Source organism: Varanus komodoensis, unplaced genomic scaffold, assembly GCF_004798865.1.
Source record: "Varanus komodoensis strain SLA01 unplaced genomic scaffold, ASM479886v1 scaffold36, whole genome shotgun sequence".
NCBI classification, from domain to species: Eukaryota; Metazoa; Chordata; class Lepidosauria; order Squamata; family Varanidae; genus Varanus; species Varanus komodoensis.
In genome coordinates, this window is record NW_025335873.1 from 1,421,314 (window position 1) to 1,439,298 (window position 17,985).

Genomic DNA, 17,985 nt, shown 5'->3' on the forward strand with positions numbered 1-17,985 from the left:
GGTGCAGATGATGGCCAGGATGGCGACGGAGGGAGCGCCACCCCAACACGAGGCAAGACGTTAATTACAGCAAAATGCTAACGAGGTGCTCGCAAAGTTGCCCAGCCACATGATGCCCTGCCCAGGGGCCGAGCTCCTTCCCGTTAAGTCTCTGCTGCTGCTCCTCACTGGGCGGCGGATGGTTCACTGCGTCTCTCGCAAGGCAGGGACGGGACAGGCGCGCCTGTCTGTAAGGCCATGCGCCGCACACTTGCGCGATTCCTGCTGCAGCGACACGCCCTTCCCGCCCTTCTCCCAGGCAGGGCGCAGCCACGCTGGACCTGGGCAAGGGCAACCTGTGACTTTTGATAACCTTTCCCTCTCCTCTGGTACTTCTCCAAGCCTGCAGAGGAGGTCTGCCTGGGACAGGGGAGCCCAAGGGCGGCCCCAAAGGGAGTCCTATCACATCCCCAAGACCGTTTGGCTCGGCGCCGCCTTGCTTTCTTTGCACGCGGTGTGAGAAACTTGCCTTGTAAAGCAGCAGCGCCAGATGTTGCAGGGGAAGAGGTGACGGCAGCGAAGTTAAATCCCGGCCTAGATTAAAAACAAAAAAAGTGGGGGTGGGAAAGAGAGAGATTTAGCTCCACACTAGAATCATGGCTCTCCCCACAGCCTCAGAAACGGGAATCACTGTTGGGTGCTGGCGCTAACTGCTTGCTGCGCCTCACCGCCTGGCCCCCAGAACTACAACACCCAGAATTCCCTGCACCATAAGCCAATGTTTTAATAAACAAACAAACAAACAAACAAACAAACAAACAAATAAAATGTCTCTGCAGCAGGGGCCAGCACCAGGCTGCCCACTCAATGCTGTGGAATACACTTCCAAAAGCCCTGACTATTGGCCCTGGGGCTTATGGATGCTGTGGTCTGAAGCATCCGGAGGACCCCCAGTTGTCCACTCCTGACTTGAGCGGAGGAGGGAGGTCAGCAGACACACGGCTCTGCCTGACAGCACGCACCGTGAAATGGGTCCCGTTTTAGCTTTCCTGGGTCCGGCTACAATGTGATGAGGGAGAAGGCTACACCTCGTTTGGAGACTTGTCCTTCTCCGTGCGAGGCCTACGTCACGGAAACTTTTGGGAGGCAGTGGGACGATCTAGATGCCTCCCAGTGTGGATCATGGGCTTGTCTCCTTTCCTCCCACCTCACTGCAAAGCTACGACATGGCAACTGGGCGGCAGCATCTTTGCCAGCTCCCGGGCGCTCCAGCCGGGCTACCTGGCCAGGATTCCGGCTCCCGGCTGGAGAGCTTTGCTCCCCACGTGCCTGAGTTTGGATGCCGGCTGCGTGTCCAGGGCAAGACGGACGACGAGGGCAAGAACGACCCTCCTCCACATTTCTCCCTCGCCCTGTGCATTTCCCGCTGCAGGATCCAGAACGGCCAAGCGAGCCCAGCACCTGAGGACCCTGCAGCTTTGACCCTCCCCTGCCCGCAAGGCACGCCATGCGGCAGGAATGTTCTCTCCTCGCTCCCCCCATTTCATCCCCACAACAAGCCAGTGAGGCTGCCGGGCTGCCTGAAGAGGGCAACCTCGGGGGCTGGACCGTGGGTCTCCCCGCAACCCCGCCTTCCTTCAGCTGGTCCCCTCCAGAGATGCTCGACTCCAACTCCCCTCCTCGGCGGGAATGCTGGGAGCCGTAGTCCGGCACCCCCGGGGGGCACCAGGCTGAGAAGGCTGCCCCTGCCCATGCGGCTCTTTCACGCGAGAAGCAGGGAGAAGGCGCCCATACAGACCCTGGGGAGGTGAACGTGAACGCCTTGTTGAACTGGCCTGCGGCTGCTGGGGCGGACGTCACTGCAGGAGAGGTCGCGGCCGCAGCGGTCTTCGGGGGCCCTTGCCCTGGGATGGCAAAGAAAGGGGCACAGCATTATCGAACACGCACACGCGGGCGAGCAGGGACTGTGCTCCCCCATCAGTGCTCCTGGGAAAAGCCTCTCTGAGCCTGATTTCTGTTTATTATTTGTTTATTTTATTTATTTCGAAAATTTCTAGGCCGCCCCATTCGCTGAAGCCTCGGGGTGGCTTACAAATAAATTAAAATACATAAATTAACAATATAAAGCACATATAACAGTATAAAATAAGTCGCCCTGGCCAAAGAATAAAAATAAATACCATTAACAATTAAAATGATGCTTGAATAAAAAGGTCTTTGCCTGGCACCGAAAAACAAATAACGACGGCGCCAGGCGGACCTCTCTAGGGAGCGCATTCCATAGGTTGGGCGCCACTGCAGAGAAGGCCCTCTGCCGGGTACTCACCCTCCTAATTTCCTTCATGGAAGGTCCCTGGAGAAGGGCTGATCTCAGGGGGCGGGCGGGCATATATGGACATAAGCGCTCCTTCAGGTAGCCAGGACCCAAGCCCTTTAGGGCTTTATAGGTCATCACCAACACCTTGAATTGGGCCCGGACTTCAATGGGAAGCCAGTGAAGCTGACGGAGGACTGGAGTCATGTGAGCATAATGCCCAGTCCCCGTCAGCAGCCTGGCAGCTCTATTTTGAACCAACTGAAGTATCCGGACCGTCTTCAAGGGTAGCCCCACATAGAGCGCATTACAGAAGTCAAGGCGGGAAGTCACCAGCGCATGTGTCACTGTCACCAGGCAGTTGTACCCCAGGTAGGGGCGCAGCTGTTTACACCACAGCATTGTTAGCACTACGGCTGCATGGCCCACCTCGCTTTTCTCCTTGCAAGGAGCCCCAGGTGGCTTCCTCAGTACCTGCTCCAGTACATTTTGCCCCCACAACAGCCCTGCTAGGTAGCTTAGCCTGAGAGGGAATCACTGGCTGAAAATCGCGACGGGGGCGTCATGGTCAAGCGGGGACTCGAACCCGGGCCTCCCAAGACCCAGCCCAGCACTCCCAACTACCACGCCACACTGGCTCTCACGCCATCTGTTCCACCTTTCCTCCAAGTCGCTCCACGCGGAATACTGGGCTCTCCTCCCAGCCCCAGACAATGCCGATCTTCACAACACCCTTGTAAGGTTGAACAATACAGTGACTGGACGAGGGCACCTGTGTTCCACGTGGCTGAGCAGAGAGTTTGGGTCCCCGGGCGAGCAGCCTGGGGTGGACCTCGAGACCCAAGTCGGGGACCCCGCGACCCTGGTACCCCTCAAACTTCCATGGGGAGAACAGCCAGTGATGGGGGCCAGAAGCAAAGAGGCCCTGTGCTCTGGAGGGCACGAGGCAGCCCACCAGGCCTGATGCTATTTCTCGAGGCACGCTCTCTTCGCATGCTTACAAGACAGATCAGCGCTAGGCAGCAATGAGCGAAGCATGCACATGCTGACCGAGGCTCAGTTCAGTATTTTTACTTATTAAAATACTAAATGCTATTTCGCTTTTACCCTGCCTTCCCCCCGCTTGCAAGATGACTGACAAGGCTCTCCTCCTCTCCACTGCATCCTCACAACAACCCTGTGAGGTAGGAGGGGGGCAGTGACTGACTGGCCCCAAGTCACGCAGGAAGAGTCATGGCCGAGGGAGAGGGGGCCAGACAGCCGTGTGGGGCAGCCAGGGGGGCTGCTTCCCCAGCTGGAGGCAGGCGAGGATTCACCCTGCAGCGCTGCCAAGCAGGCCGGGTGTTCCTGCCGGAGAGCAGACCCCCTGGGCGGGAGCCGGGAGCCGGCAGTCTGCTCCACAGAACGGCCGCGTGCTGGAGAGCACGTGAGCAGCAGCCTCCCCCTCGCTCTCGTCCACGGGGCTGGTCCGTTGAGCTCTCGGGTGCAAGCCCAACGGGGGCAGGATGGGGACCCCCCTGGGCTGTTAACGCAGTCTGAGAGGGGCCTCGTTGCTGCCTGCAGAGCCTGCCAGTGGGAAGAATGATGCGGAGGACACGGGGGTGGGCGCGGGGGGCCACGAGCCTGAGCCTTTCTCCGAAGCTCCGCAAACCGTACCGTCGTACTGTTCGTCAGCGAGAGGCACCTTCTGCTTCACAGAATAAATCTCTCAGCGCAGCAGGGTCGCTGGGATCCCTTCAGTCATGCTCCTGCCTCCCCGCCCACTCTTTCCCAGTTGTTCTTTCTCAACCGTGAACCCGCCGGCATTCATCGGCGCCGTATGGCCTCAGAAGGAGCATTCTGGGATTGCTATCCGGAGCTTTTCCTGCTGCTCCAGAGCTGGATGGAGCACACTGCCACTGCCCGCCCCCTGCCCCCCCACGCGGCCTCTCCTCACCTGAGTTCTTTTTGCCAGCCAGTGTCTGTCCAGGGGATGCGACGGAGACCCCAGCCAAGGGTACAGAGGTGGGCAGAGGCTGCATCTTCAGGGAGCCAGCGGGAGGTCCCTAGAAAGGTTAGGCGGGAGGAGCCTGGTCAAGAAGGAAGCAGGGGGAGAGGGCCCAAGACAAGGTGCATCCCAGCTGGAAACTGCGCAGGCCCCGGGGGAACGAGGGGCCACTCCAGAGCAGACAGTCCCACAGCGCGTGGCTTTGCGCAGGCGTGCCGAGAAAGAGAGGCAGCTTGGAGTTAAGCGGAGAGCTCAAAGGCATGATCTGCGGAGCTCCATCGTGGTCCGTTAAGGAACTGCAGGGCTGCTGGCTGGCCAGTCTGCGTACCCCGGAGCCCCTTTCACAATCCACACTCAACCCATACGCAACCTTTGTGTCCAGGTTACTGTGTCATCTGGATTATGTCTGTGTGTCTCTTGACCTGTTCACTCCATTCCTCCTCCCTTCTCGTTGCTGGGTTTTTCCATCCCATGACTCAGGACCGGGGTCCTCAGGGGATGTTTTGGGGGTTCCCTTAAGGTGCTCCCTGCACAGGGTTTTTCTGGCATCTGAGCATGCCTAGGATTCTCCCTGATCCCCCCAGCACCCCTCTCTCATGCCCCAGCTCTGTGATTGGGGCCACCCAATTCTTGCGACTCCTGAAGAGCCTGCAAACTTAAGAACACAGGACAGGGACTGGCAGTACCTGATTGGCTTGGTTGGTGGCGACCGTTGCCAAAACTTGGTGGACAGCTTGAGCCGCGGACTGAGGAATGGAGGATCTGCAAGAGGAAGGGAAAGCTGTTGGAGAGACCAGCAACCATCACGAACTTGACAGGATGCGAGTGGCTCGCCGAGGTTCATCCTGGGGGGGCGGGGAGCCCGCTGGGTGCGGAGCAAGGCTCTGAGCCTCCCTCCAGGAAGCCGGGCTCCTTGCTCCAGGGGGAGACAGCTAGCCATGGCTACCGGTCTGGACAGCCTGGCATGCTGTCTCCGGTATCAGTGGCAGGATGTCTGTTTGCACCACTTGCTGGGGGCCCATGGGGGCAGAGGGTGCTCCTGCTTCCCGCTGGGGTGTCTGGTTAGCCACCAAGGGGGCAGAAAGCCGGACTAGTCTGACTTCCGGCCTGACCCAACAGGGCTTTTCTTCCATCCTTTAGCGGATACGTCAGTTTTAAACTTCCACGCTTTTGGGGGAGGCCTTCCCAGGTGTGAGAGAGAAGTGCTGATCCAGACACACTCCGGGGGAAAGTGGGCCTTAATCTTCAGACCTGGGAGAGCACAGCTCTGGTGGGGAAGGTGCCGGGTTCAAATCCACAAAAGCGTGCCATGTTTCTCGGTGCCTTTGGACACACGGCGCTCTCAGCCTGAGCTACCTCTTGAACCCACCAATCGTCCAAGCCCCTTTGAGGTAATCTGAGGAGTTCGATCTAAAAGCCACTAAAACTTGGGAGAGGGCTTGAACTGCGCCTGGTGGCAGGGCCTGCTTCAAGCTGAACTCGGCAGCATTTGCGGTGCTTGGGGCTGAGGCCATGGCTTGGTGGCAAAGCCCCTGCCTTGCCAGAAGGAGGTTCCAGGCCTGACCCTCGGTGACTCCAGGAAGGAATCCTGTCTGAATCAGAGAGCCACGGCTGACAGCAGTGGGGACACCTGGCAAGGCGGACCCAGGATGTGGCTCGGTACAAAGCAGCATCTGACGCCCCTGTGAAACGCTGAAAGTGCTCACGGCAAGCGGGAAGGGCGCAGACGCCATGTTTGGAATCTTACAATCTGGGGTCAGTCACCACCAGAGTCTCTGCATGTCTTGCTATGGTTTCCCGAGAGCTGGTGAAAAACTTTGGGTCTCGCCAGCTCTCATCGAGAGACAGCTCCATTACAAGCAGCTAAATGGGTCACACCTCTTGGGAAGGCAAAGATTCATTGGTTTGTTATCAGCTAACTCCCGCCAAAGTTATCAGCTCGTCAGCATAAAATTGGAGTAACAGACTCCCTTACCGCGGAAGAGCAAAGAGTCAAGATTTATACCAAAGGCAATAATGGATATAAGCATACATTTCCAAACATGGAGATTTACTGGGCATGGAAATAAATCCACACTCCCTTCTTCTCATGACACCAAGTTTAACTGTTCCCAGCATCTACTTCTCTCTGCTTCTTTCTTTAGCATGCAAATGGGAAATTGGGGACTTTCTTCCTTTGGGTGGCTGATTACTTCTTGCTGCACTGTTGCTTTAATTTGTTTTTACAGCTGAGCAGACGGAAACTGACAAGGGACATGGCAATTAAGTGAAAAGCCATCCGTGTGGCTTTTCCTTGGGACACAGACGGCCGGGACTTTGTCCATCAGACCTGGGCACCATCTCAGTTGCCAACTGGTCTTCCTCAATCTGGTCACTGGCAGAGGGGTGGGGTGACAACCCTCATCAATCCCAAAGGCTCAGGTACCCCACGCATGGATTTTGCAAGGAATTTAAATGCCCTATTCCATCTCACCGATGACTTGCAGAGCTAATCCAGCCTGCAAAAGCTGCCCCACCATTCCTCCCTGACCCAGTGCAGCTCTCCAGAGCCTCAGGCGAGCAGAGTCTTTCCCAGTTCCACCAGGACAGACCTTGGGAGTTTTGCCCAGGGACCCCCGCCCCCTGAGATAAATGCCCCCCCCCATTCCTGAACTCCCATGTGTTGAAAAAGCAAGACTATCGGGCAAGAATACCTAGTTCAGCCTTCTTCCTGAGCTTTTTAGTATGGCCTTTTCCAGTATGATGACCTCCAGATGTCAAATTCCAAGCCCTGAACAGACTGGGGCCAGGTTACCTAAGGACAGCTCTTCCCCTATAAACCTGCCCAGACCCTGATACGGACTTGAGTGTTCTTCTCTGGGACACCCTTGCAGAGGAAATTAGGTGGCTGGCTACGAAGAGGGGGGCCTTTTCTGTGGTGGCACCCTCGCCGTGGAACGAACTTCCCAGGGAGGTTTACTTGGTGCCTGCATTGTCCTCTTTTTGGCAGCAGAGGAAGATCTTGCATTTCCAGGCATTTTGAAGGGCAATCCTATGCACTGGCTTAGACAGAAGGAAGTCGAAACCTGTCGAGACTTGCACCTTTAGCCTTTCAGTTTCTGCTTTAAATCTGCTACTGTATTTTCAACTTCGCAGTTGAAAGATCTTCCTTGGTTTTTACTTCTAGTGATTCCTTCCTTGGTTTTTACTTCTATTTTATACTGCAGACTTACACTGTTAGAGTGTAGCTTATATTGGGTTTCACCGATTTAATTGTTGGCACTGCAGAATGTCAGTGGCCATGCCTGCTAGGGAAGATGGGAAGTGTAGTCTAATACACCTGAAGACCACTGAGCTAGGAAGAACCGATTGCTTAGATTTATAGACACCAGACACTGCCCAGCTGCAGGCAAGCTTAGGTTCAAACGGAAAGTTAATTGAACAAGGGCTGGAAATTAAGCAGTATGTGCAAAAGCCAGAAACACAGACGTCTAGAAAAGCAAGAGGCCTATTTCAGTTAAGTAATTCAAACCCTGGCTTTCCACAAAGGCTCTAGTGAATAGATCCATACAACATCTTAAAAATGTAAAACATATAACATTAAAACACACCCACCAGTAAGAATTATGACACACAAAACAGCAGATGGCCAGCAAGATAAAAATAGTGGGTAAAACCGGCAAAGAAATCCTAAATGCCACTAAAAAGCGTGAGAGATCAGGATGGATTCTGGATGCGGCAACTCAGCAGCCCTTGCCTGGCCATTGCTTCCAGCATCTTGTTACTATCTGAAGGCAGCCCGATATGCCAAGATCGTACGAGGCAAAACAGTCGGCCACCAACTGGCTGGTTTTACTAAGCAGCGCTCTTATCTAGCCTCAGAGAGCTGCCAAGGCAAGAAAGATTCAAGGCCAGCACATCGGGAGGTGGAACGGAAGAGAAAACATCCTTGCAGAACGGGAAGGTCACATGCTTGTTGTCGGGAAAAGGGACCGTTCCTGGGAGGGAAGATTCTGGCCTCATCCGTCGGCTGGAGAACCCAGAGCTACTGGGAGGCTGCATCCCCCAGACTCCCATGGAGAGCATCATGGCAAGGGCACCTGCCTCTCTCCACAGGGCCTGCTCTGGTCCCTTCCTGCTAAAAAGAACACCTATAAAAACTATGAAACCAAGTCCTGGCACCTGAGTGTTGCTTCTTTCCTCCTCCCTCCCAGTCCTCTTTCCTCCAGGTTGTGCCTTTTGGATTGTGGGCATGAGGCCACTTTAATCATTGCCAAGGGCCTGTTTTGGCTGAAGAGCAAGCCAAAAATGCAGCAAATGCAGAAAGAGGGAGGAGGTAAGCCGAGGGCAAGCCAGAGGCGCTTGAGGCATGGTGAATATGACAAAGCAGAGCCACGCCTCACATCACGGGGCTGCTGCGAACCTAGATGCTTTTAAAAGGGGGTTATTAGAATTAAACAGAGAAGAGGAGGAGCTTTATTGATGGCCGCTAGTCCTGAGGGACTTTCTGTGTATAGTGACAGCCACAGAGAAGTCGAGGACAAAGACAGGAGAAAGCCTCACGGTTCCATTCATGGCCTGCTCCTGGGATTTCCTTAGAAGCCAAGCATCTGGACAGGAAGACCTCTGGGGCAACCCATCCAAGCTGCTTATGGGGCTTGTTTATTGCAGCAAGCTGTGCACGTGGGCCAGGGAAAAGTGCCGCACTTGTGTGTAAGAAGCATTTTGCACTCCTTCCTGTGATGTTTGCAAACGGGGGACAGGGTTTGGAGTGCTTTTCCCCATGTAGACGACGGGAAAAGCAACTATTTGCTTGCACATACTCAGAGAAGAGAACCAGGTCTCTTTCATCTGGTCTATTTTTTTGAGGGATGCCCTGTGAACAGAACAGAACAGAACAGAACAGCACAGCACAGCACAGCACAGCACAGCACAGCACAGCACAGCACACACACACACACACACACAGAGTTAGGATCTGAGATCGTGTGTGTATGCACACATGCATATAAATTCTCCGCATTTGTATAGTATGCCCCAGTGATTCAAAGCACCTCCTGCACACTACCTCAACAATTATCACACTGCTCCTGCAAGGTAGGCCAGCATTACCATCCTAATAATTGCAGAAGAGGGAGAGGAGAGGGGAAAGGGGAGGAGGCCTCACTCCACGGCATACCGTGTGTTACATGCTTCTCCTGACTTAAAAGCTGGGGCTTGCACAGGTTCTAAAGGTGCCACAGGACTGAGGGGGCAGAACACACTGCTCCCCTTCCAAGTGGAGGTGGGAAACCCTGTTTAATTCTCTGCAATGATAAGAGTCCTCGCAAGAGGAAAACTAGCACCACAGGACGCAGAGCTGGGCTTTTCCTGAACTATCCTACATTTTGGCTTTGGCTGCTTCCATGTGCAGCAAAGCTTCCCCTACACTCTATGGGGGGCATGCAGAGAGGACACCCAGTCACAAGCTGGGTCTACCTCCTTGTTCTGCCCCATAGACAGAGCAGGCCTTGGTTGGTACACTGGGCCAGCGCCTCCGATTCCAGGGGTATGCATCGCCCTAATTGAAATTTAACCTTTGATGCAGCCATGTGTGGGGATTATGTACTGTGACGATCACAGTCATCCTTACCAGATGAAACATGTGCAAATTCCTGCAGGAAATAAAACTGACTGGCAAGCTATATGACAGCGCAGATGTTTTCCACGGCAGCAGAGGGAATAAGCCACACAGCCAGATGGTCAAAATGCTGGCAGATCGTATGCCAGTTGCAAGGAGGTGACATTAATAATAATGATGATAATAATGTTATCATCATCATCAGCAGCAGCAATAATGAACTTTGCACAGCAAAATGCTTGCGAAGGCTGCCAAAATTGAGGGGAAAAGGGAGAAACCAGAAAGTGAAGTGCGGTTTGTTCGCCATTTCGGGGAGAACCGCCTGTGAAGGGCCTGCCTGGGTGAACGGCGGCCACTTGTGCCCCGCGAGACCCTGGAGGAGAGTGCTTTGTAGGGACGAAGTGACTGGTGGGGGGACAGGCTGCGGGGAGGCTAAGGGGTCTTGAAAGATGCCTTGCGGGAAACAGCCTTGCAGCAGTCCTGCCTACAAGCACCCACGAGGCGAGCGGCGCCCACCATTTTATGGAAACAAGCATAGAAAGTCACGACTTCTCCTTGCAAAGAAAACTCGGCCGCGTCAGCTCTGGCATGACATACAATGCGGCTTGGATGCCCGAGCCTTTCCTCTGCTCTCCTGCTTCAGCTTCCGAACAAGGGCCTTCCCTTCCATTGTCAACGAACCGGCCTGCCCGTGCGCCTGAACGCAAAAATGGTGGCTCAGCAAACCGAGGGCTGAGGGGAGCCACTCGGGCACGCCGGCTGCCGTGAGCCCACGTCTACCGTAGGGCGATACTTTTTGTTAGCGCCGACCGAAATTCCACAAAAGCCCTTTGAGCTCTTCCATTAGGCCCAGTGGTATAAAGAGCAGGAGGCGGAGGAAGGAAGAGAGAAGGCGAGATGTTTTTGCTGTGCGCAGAGCAGCAGTCTGAAGCAATCGGTCAGTGGCAGATGCTGCCATGATCAGACCACACCTGGGAAGCCACTTTGGGACAGAGAGGCAGAGGCTGGTTTGCAGCGCACCTGCCTCCTGCTTCAGGTGAAAATGTGCACGTTTCTGCGGAATTCCGGTGGGCCCTGAGAAAGGGATTGCCCATCTTCACATCTGCTCCTTCATGGCCTGTGGGGCTCTTGCTTTCCCAGTCTGAAGCTGGTTGGTTTTCCCTAAACCCATCTGCCCCGTTTCTGATCTAATGATAAACTGCGGCAGCTGAACGTGGACTCTCTTTGTGGACACAGCACATAAGAAAGCAGGAGCAGCTCATGAGCCTGAAGCTTCTTCACAGAATGCTGAACCCTCCAGATGGGTGAAGTGGCAGCTGTCTTGACTGCCAGTTGTGATCCACAGCTGTACTGAACCTTAGTTTCATGTTGCACCCAAGTGTAGCTTCAATTAACATTATGGAGGAAAAGTGGAGGTCAGTTCTCCCCTGTCTGTCACTAGCAATTCAAAACCTCAATGTAGGCCTTAAACTGTGAGATCTTTCATCTAAGAAGGCCTGAAATTTTATATTTTTAATGTATTATATTTTAATGTTTTGTGAGCCGCCCCGAGGCTTCGGCGAATGGGGCGGCATAGAAATTTTCTAAATGAATGAATGAATGAATGAATGAATGCAACTTCTCTCTCTCTCTCTCCTCCCTCCCTGGAAAAGTGGGGAAAGCCGGGGACACAATTAAAAGCAGAAAACACACACAGTTGCTAAGATCGCAGTGATGTGGCCTAAAAAAGCAACAGCATTCAAAACTAATAAAATGTCAGAGCTTCAGAGAGCAGAAGGCATGTCAAAGTAACGGAGCACACCAGAAGCGATCGTCGAAGATTCCCCAGTGAGGTTCCTAGTCTCACATTTCGACAGTGTCCTCCCTGCCCCACGAGATGCGAAATTGCACAGGAGAAACACACCCTCTGGAGCTGCTCAACACCCCGGTATAACTTCCCCCATGGTTGCCTCTTGCAAAGTGGGAAAATGTGTCCCAAAATGACACCCCCATCCCATTCTGAATGGAGAAGAGCTAAAATATGCACAAATGGAGCACCTTAAGCTGTAAAATCACACCCACCCACCCTGCTCGCGGGCATAAGGACTAGAGACTTTATTTAAAAATGGCAGTTCAAGGTCTGGGGTACTCCTTAAACTAGCCAGCCCCCCCACCCCCGAGTCTAACCCAACCTCACAAGCCTATCAGAGGCTCATCCTCCCAAAAGCAGTAACACTTCCACCCTCTGGCTGTGCAAGCACGGACCAAAATGGGCCCCCCGGAAGGTGCAGAGGAGACGCACACGCCCACCTACCCAATGACTGCAGAAACCGCTGGAGTAGAGGCACTGCTTTTCAGCTCCCGCACGTTCACCACCTGCGGGACGTTCTTTAAAGTTGACTCGGTCAAGGAAGTGCTTGCGGCTGCCGAACGATACGAAGGGGAAGGACTGGGTTGATTCTGATAGGGATGAGAAGTCACTAAAGGCACGCGCGTGCACAGACACAGACACACACACACACGACCACGATATGCCAATCCAAAGGGTGTTACTGGTTCAGGCTTTCCCCAGTGTAGTGTTGGACTGCATTTCCCATCATGTCTGGCCCAGTCCTTCCTTGATGTATGGAGGTGGGGGAAGAGATGGAAGCAGAAGTCCCACGCCTGCTAGATGGACGTAGGATCTCCCAGTTTCCCAGCTGTGAAACTGGAAAATTGCTCGAACCTCGGAGCTGGAGTTCTGGGTTCAGATCTCCCTCCTCCCCCTTCAGGTGCCGGCTGCATCTCCGAGGTTGCAAAAGCAAAAGCAACCTCAGAGAAGGGGATTATTTATTTAGTATTCATTTAAAACTTTACCATACTGTCCCATACTTAGACCATCTCGGGATGGTTCACAACAAATTAATTCAAAAAATAGAAATAAAAAATAACAGTTGTCCAGCATCCAATGTTATGGATTGGGTGGGAGGGGAAACCATGAGCACGGGCTGCCAAGGGATGATATATCCTAGCGGTGCCCCAGCCTCCTTCCTTCCTTCCCCCTCCGGAAAGCTGCAGTTAAACAGCTGATCAGGGCCACCCCGTTGCTCTGCAGGGCAGGGAAAGGCTGTCTGACTTTTGCCTCCACGCTCTTTAAGGCCAGCATCAGGACGTCTGCAATCCTGCACGTCTGGTGGGTTGTGCCCCAAGTGTAATTTACTGCTATGAGGAACCATAAAGACAAACCCCACGCAGTCAATAGATCCCATTCTCTTTCTAGAAGTGGAAAGCTCAAAGACTACCCATTCAATGTCTCCATTTCCCCAAAGCAGCCGCTTCCAGGCTCTGGCATGCGATTTGCAGTTTCAGTGATCAGATTTACAACTAGCTCAGGATGTCTGCACGGACCGCCAGGGTTCTAGCTCACCCTTGGCCATGAAAGTTCACGAGTTGATTCTGGGTCAGTCGCTGATTCTCAGTCCTGCCTACCCACAGGGTTGTTGTGAAGAGAACAGAGAGTGGGAGGATTGGAGCAGTGGCTTGGGCTGCTTGGAGGAAAGGAGCAAGGAATACATGAAAACTTCTCCAGTTTTCTGGTTGCCGTCCAATAGTTGCTTTTGGGTTTTATGATCGCAAAACATGCCGTGCGGTTTTACCTGGATTCTGGTTGGCCATCTGTCTCCGGAGAGCCGCTTCTGCAGCCGCCTGGGGTGCCGGGAGGGTGACGGAGGGAGCAGGGGCGCCGTGCTTCACCGTCTTCGTGGCCAGCATTGTACTGTCTGCTGCCTGTGGGATGATTTTGGGGGTGGATACTAGGAGGAAGGGGAACAAAGGACGCCCATTCAGTCACCCACAAGGTGCTTCTGCCCTGGAGCAGGTGCCCCGGGACGCAGCGGCTGAAGGCTGAGGAAGGGGTACTGAGCCGTGAGGTTCTTGATTTATGGCAAGAACCATTGGCCACGATCCTGGGGTGTTTTCCCCTCCTTCTCTGGAGACTGCGCTGGGCCCACTGGGATGCGGCACAGCCTACTCACTCAAGGCGCCCAAGGGGATCTGCGATTTGCCGAGAGGCGGGGGTTGCGCCATCAGGCCAGGCTGAATCGAGGGGGTCCGGACCACAGGGGCGTGGCGGGGCACCGGGACTGGGGCCACCTCCTCCTCCTCCTCCCGGTCTGCCGCTTGGATGTCTTCGTTCTCCAGGGACTGGGCAACGGAGGATGAGGAGCTCACGTCGTCCAAGTCTTCATCGTATCTCAAGGACAGGAAGGCTGACTGGGAGAGGCTGGCTGCAAGGGGCAAGGCGAAAATGGTGAGGCCAGCTGGAGACGACAGCTCTGCGGAGCGTGTCAAAGGGATCTCTGTGATGCTTCTAGACCTCTTGGCGTCTCGAGGTGCGGGGTGGGGTGGGGTGGGGTGGGGTGCGGGGGAGGGCTGGAGGAGGCACCACGCTGGGCTGGGGACTGGCACCTGGAGCCTCTGGCCCCAGCAATCCTGTGGCGGAACCAGGTCTCCACTTTTCTCTGCCTCCAAAAGCAAACTCGGTGTTCCCATCCTGAGACACAGATGAGCAAAATGGCACCGCTGGGAGATGGGCAGGAGGGCTCCCTTCTTGCATCCTCCTCGCTTTGAACGGCTCCTCCCCAAGCTGGCCGAGAGACAGCCAAACCTCACCTGGGGGCAGCGCAGCCCTAAGAACTGCATATCCACATCGAGTGGGCCAGTATAAGATCAGCGCTGAGTTTCTGCGTTTTTTCTTTTCCTTTCCTTTCCCCTCCCCATCCCTTTTCTTCTTGGTTCCTTTTCTCTCTGAGGCCACTTTTTTAATGTCTGCGGGAATGGACTGCCTTTTAAGAACTGATCTAGAACCCCTGTGGGACCCTCTAAGGTCATCCTTGTTGCAAACTGTAGACACTGTAACTCAAGATTCCCATTCAGAAGCATGTGAGGGCCTGGGGAAGCCTTTTGGCAATCTGGGTAACCGTCTGGGGTGCCACCGCCAAAAGGACTGCCGCAAGAGGTGCGGCAAAGGACCAATCGCCTTCCTGGAGGCCGAGTACGAGGCACAGGTGTGGGAGAAGCCCCAAAGCAAGTTGCAGCCTCTCTGAAGCCACAGAGATCCTTTTCTTGCCTTTTCCGGGCATCTCTGCCCATTGGCTCACCCTCCCCATCTAAATCCCTCAAAGGGGGACAGATCTGAAGAACAGGCCAATGACGTCACCAGGAGTGCAAGCCACGTGCTTTTGCCAGGTACTGGGGAGAGCTTCCAGGTGCGAGGGGATACCTGGCGCAGTCGATCTCACGGGCGGCATTTTCCGCTTGGCGAGGAAGTTCCTCAGCTGCGCCTGCTTCACAGGGGAGAGCTTAGCTGAAAGGGAAAAGGGGTCAGGGTCACTTCAGCGATAAGGAGGGCTGCTTATCCAGTGCTCTTGACAGAGACCCTTGTAGTCCTGGAGACTCAACGATCCAGAATTCTTAGACCCATTGCACAGACGTGTCAGCGGAGGCAACGGCAACTTGCACGTGTCCCATGTGCTGCAACGTGGACTCGGGTTGTGAGAACGGGCAGCAGCACACATCTGGCCCGGCTCAGCCCTCGAGCCACACTGTGGTTTGGGCATCAGGCGTGTTCCCTCGTGGGTCGGCTGCTGGACTTTCACGGATCCAGGCCTCTGTGTCACCCCCACAGGAAGCCCACAAATAGCCCCAAGCCGGCTCTGCAACTTCCTACTGTCCCTTTCCAGTTTCAAATCACGGGGTGGTGCTAACCAGAGGTTGTCAATTGGCACACCGTGGCAAGCTTTGGCTAGAAGCCACACGAGCCATGAGGCCAGTGGGTCCTAAGAGCGGGGCTCCCTCAGTGCTGGCCCCACATTTTGGCCACCCTGTCCCAGGGGGATCCATGCAGCTTCATCGCAAACACAGACGGCTCAGTGGCAGTCTACTTCTGCTGCGGCGACTACAGCCACGGGCGCTGCACGACACAGAGAGCGTTGCTTCACTAAACGCAATGACACACTCTTTCTTCTTTGCGTGAATTCCATCAAAACAAAAAATATACAACAGAAAAATACATAAAAGTAAATAAATCGTTTACAGTAGACTGGGATGGGCACACACACACACACACACCAGAGAGAGACAGAGAGTGAGACAGAGAGCGAGACAGACACCGAGAGCAAGAGACAGACAGAGAGAGAGAGAGAGAGAGAGGATGGACTGGATCCAGTTTTAAACTAGATTAACTACGCTGACAGAAATTGACTGCCTGGCTCCTCCTACCCATAGAGACCCCCCCCACCCCGGCCTGGAAAAGTCCGCAGAGAAAATCGGGAGGGGAAGACCCCTCAAAATTGGGTGGAGGGGCCCTTCCTCATGTAGACTGTGGATGCAGAGAGTCAGTGCACCGGCGCTGCAAAGAGAGCCTCCCGGGAGCCGTCACCTGCTGCTTTTGGCGGCGTTTTGGCGCAAGACTCCAGTGTTGCTTTGGTCAAGGCGTTGCTCAGGCTCTCCAGTTCGCTGTCAAGGCTGAATCCACAGGAGATTGAAAAAGCCACACAGAAAAGAGAAGAAAGGAAGCCGCTCGTTAAAATCGCAAACGGGTTTAGAAGACTTGATGCACAGGCACGAATTTCCATGACGACCCTTAAGGCAGAGTAGGAGCCTTTAAGTGCCGCCGCCTCCCCCAGCCTGGCATGGGACTGTGCACCACCCCCTCTTCCCTCCCCAGTCCTCCTTCCTTTTGTGCGGTGCCTTCGTGGACGGCAAGCTTGCAGGCGGGGAACCCCTTCTGACTGAGCCATTTGGGAAGGCCTTGGGGTTAAGGAGCAGGGAAAAATTATTCTTAGGAAAAGTGCAGGAGCAGCGTTCCCTGGTGAACAAGGGCAACGATGGCCCCGGGGAGCTAAGGCTGCACTTCACAGCCATTAACTGCCATGTAAGTCTGGCAACGCGTTCGCAAACGGGGAAAGGCCGGCAGTGGGAAACGGGGGCTTACGCAGGCCAGATGCGTCTGTGCCATTTATTTCTGTGAGCCGTCCCGAGGCTATAGAGCAAGGGGACGGCATATAAAAACTTTAAATAAATAAATAAATAATGCCCATTTTCTGATGGAAGCCTTCTTGTCCCCAAGAGTTCCCCTGGCCCCTGGGGCTCCCTCTCCCCACCTGTGGGATGCTTTCTAAGAGCGCTTTTGCCGTTGTGATTCTGAGTAACTACCAAGCATTCTGAAGCCTGCTAGATGCCCCCTTTTGACTTCCTTGTTGCCACTTCCTTTGCTTGAGAGAACTTAAGTCCGGGGTGTTGGACTTTCTGGGCAGTTTCTCACAAAATATATATTGAACGGCATGGCGACTGGTGCTTCCGGTTGGTTCGACAACTCTCAGACGCCGAACTCGGTCACGGGCAAGGCCATTTCAGGCGAGATGCAGGGCCACCTCCCCTGTTGGCTCCCTGACCAACTGTCCGAGGGCACAGAGAAATTTCACCGCTCTGTGGTGGATCGAATGTGCATTTATTTACGTGGGGGGAGTGGAAGGCAGCCATGACCGCTCCTCCTCTTGGGAGGGGTTCTGGCTGTACTTCCCTTCTGCAGCTCACACAGATCATCCTGACCTGGGGGATGAGAGCATGTTTCTGGGACTGTGTCAGTCCTGGAGCCAGGCCTTGCCCCCACAGGCCTTCCGTGGCGAACCAGGCCTTTTCGGGCTCCTCCGCCTGCCCGACGCAGTGCCCGCTTTGGCAGACAGGGTGAGCCCTCCTCCAGCAGCCCCCCCAGCCATCCCAACAGAGTTGTGGCCCAGAGACCCAGACATCACGCCGGTTCTCTCCATTCCTAGGGGAGGCCCCCGAAATGTCGGCTCTGCTCGAAAGCCAGGCACTCTAACATTTCCTCGCACACAGACAGGAACCACCACACACGGCGTCCCTCCCTGGGGGGCTCTGGCACCTCGGCCTCCCTGGGGGGCTATTGTGCTTCCCCAGATGCTCAGGGCCGATTTCCTCCCTCTGAGGACATTTCCATCCACACCCCTGGGGATGGTTCAGCCCAGAACGGATGCTTCCTGGCTTCTGCCTGGTTTTCCCCCAAGGTTCAAGTTTACAAGCTGCTGTGCCACCATCTTTATGTTTAGTGCTGGGGGGCTGTATCTG

General features: G+C 54.7%; 1 protein-coding gene across 7 annotated transcripts in view; it reads right to left on the reverse strand.

Annotated features, from left to right (window-relative positions):
- Nucleotides 1-17,985, reverse strand: part of NUP214 (nucleoporin 214) — a 57,007-nt gene that overhangs the window by 20,257 nt on the left and 18,765 nt on the right. For 5 of the 7 annotated variants that reach the window (XM_044439937.1, XM_044439940.1, XM_044439939.1 and 2 more), the window contains exons 20-28: nt 16,277-16,362; nt 15,119-15,202; nt 13,872-14,123; nt 13,494-13,649; nt 12,173-12,284; nt 4,967-5,042; nt 4,230-4,338; nt 1,778-1,883; nt 509-573 (exon numbers count right to left, since the gene is read on the reverse strand). In XM_044439937.1, the coding sequence (XP_044295872.1) occupies nt 509-573; nt 1,778-1,883; nt 4,230-4,338; nt 4,967-5,042; nt 12,173-12,284; nt 13,494-13,649; nt 13,872-14,123; nt 15,119-15,202; nt 16,277-16,362 (1,046 nt within the window). The remainder of the gene's footprint in view (nt 1-508; nt 574-1,777; nt 1,884-4,229; nt 4,339-4,966; nt 5,043-12,172; nt 12,285-13,493; nt 13,650-13,871; nt 14,124-15,118; nt 15,203-16,276; nt 16,363-17,985) is intronic. The other 2 variants (XM_044439936.1, XM_044439941.1) reach the window with 1 other exon arrangement.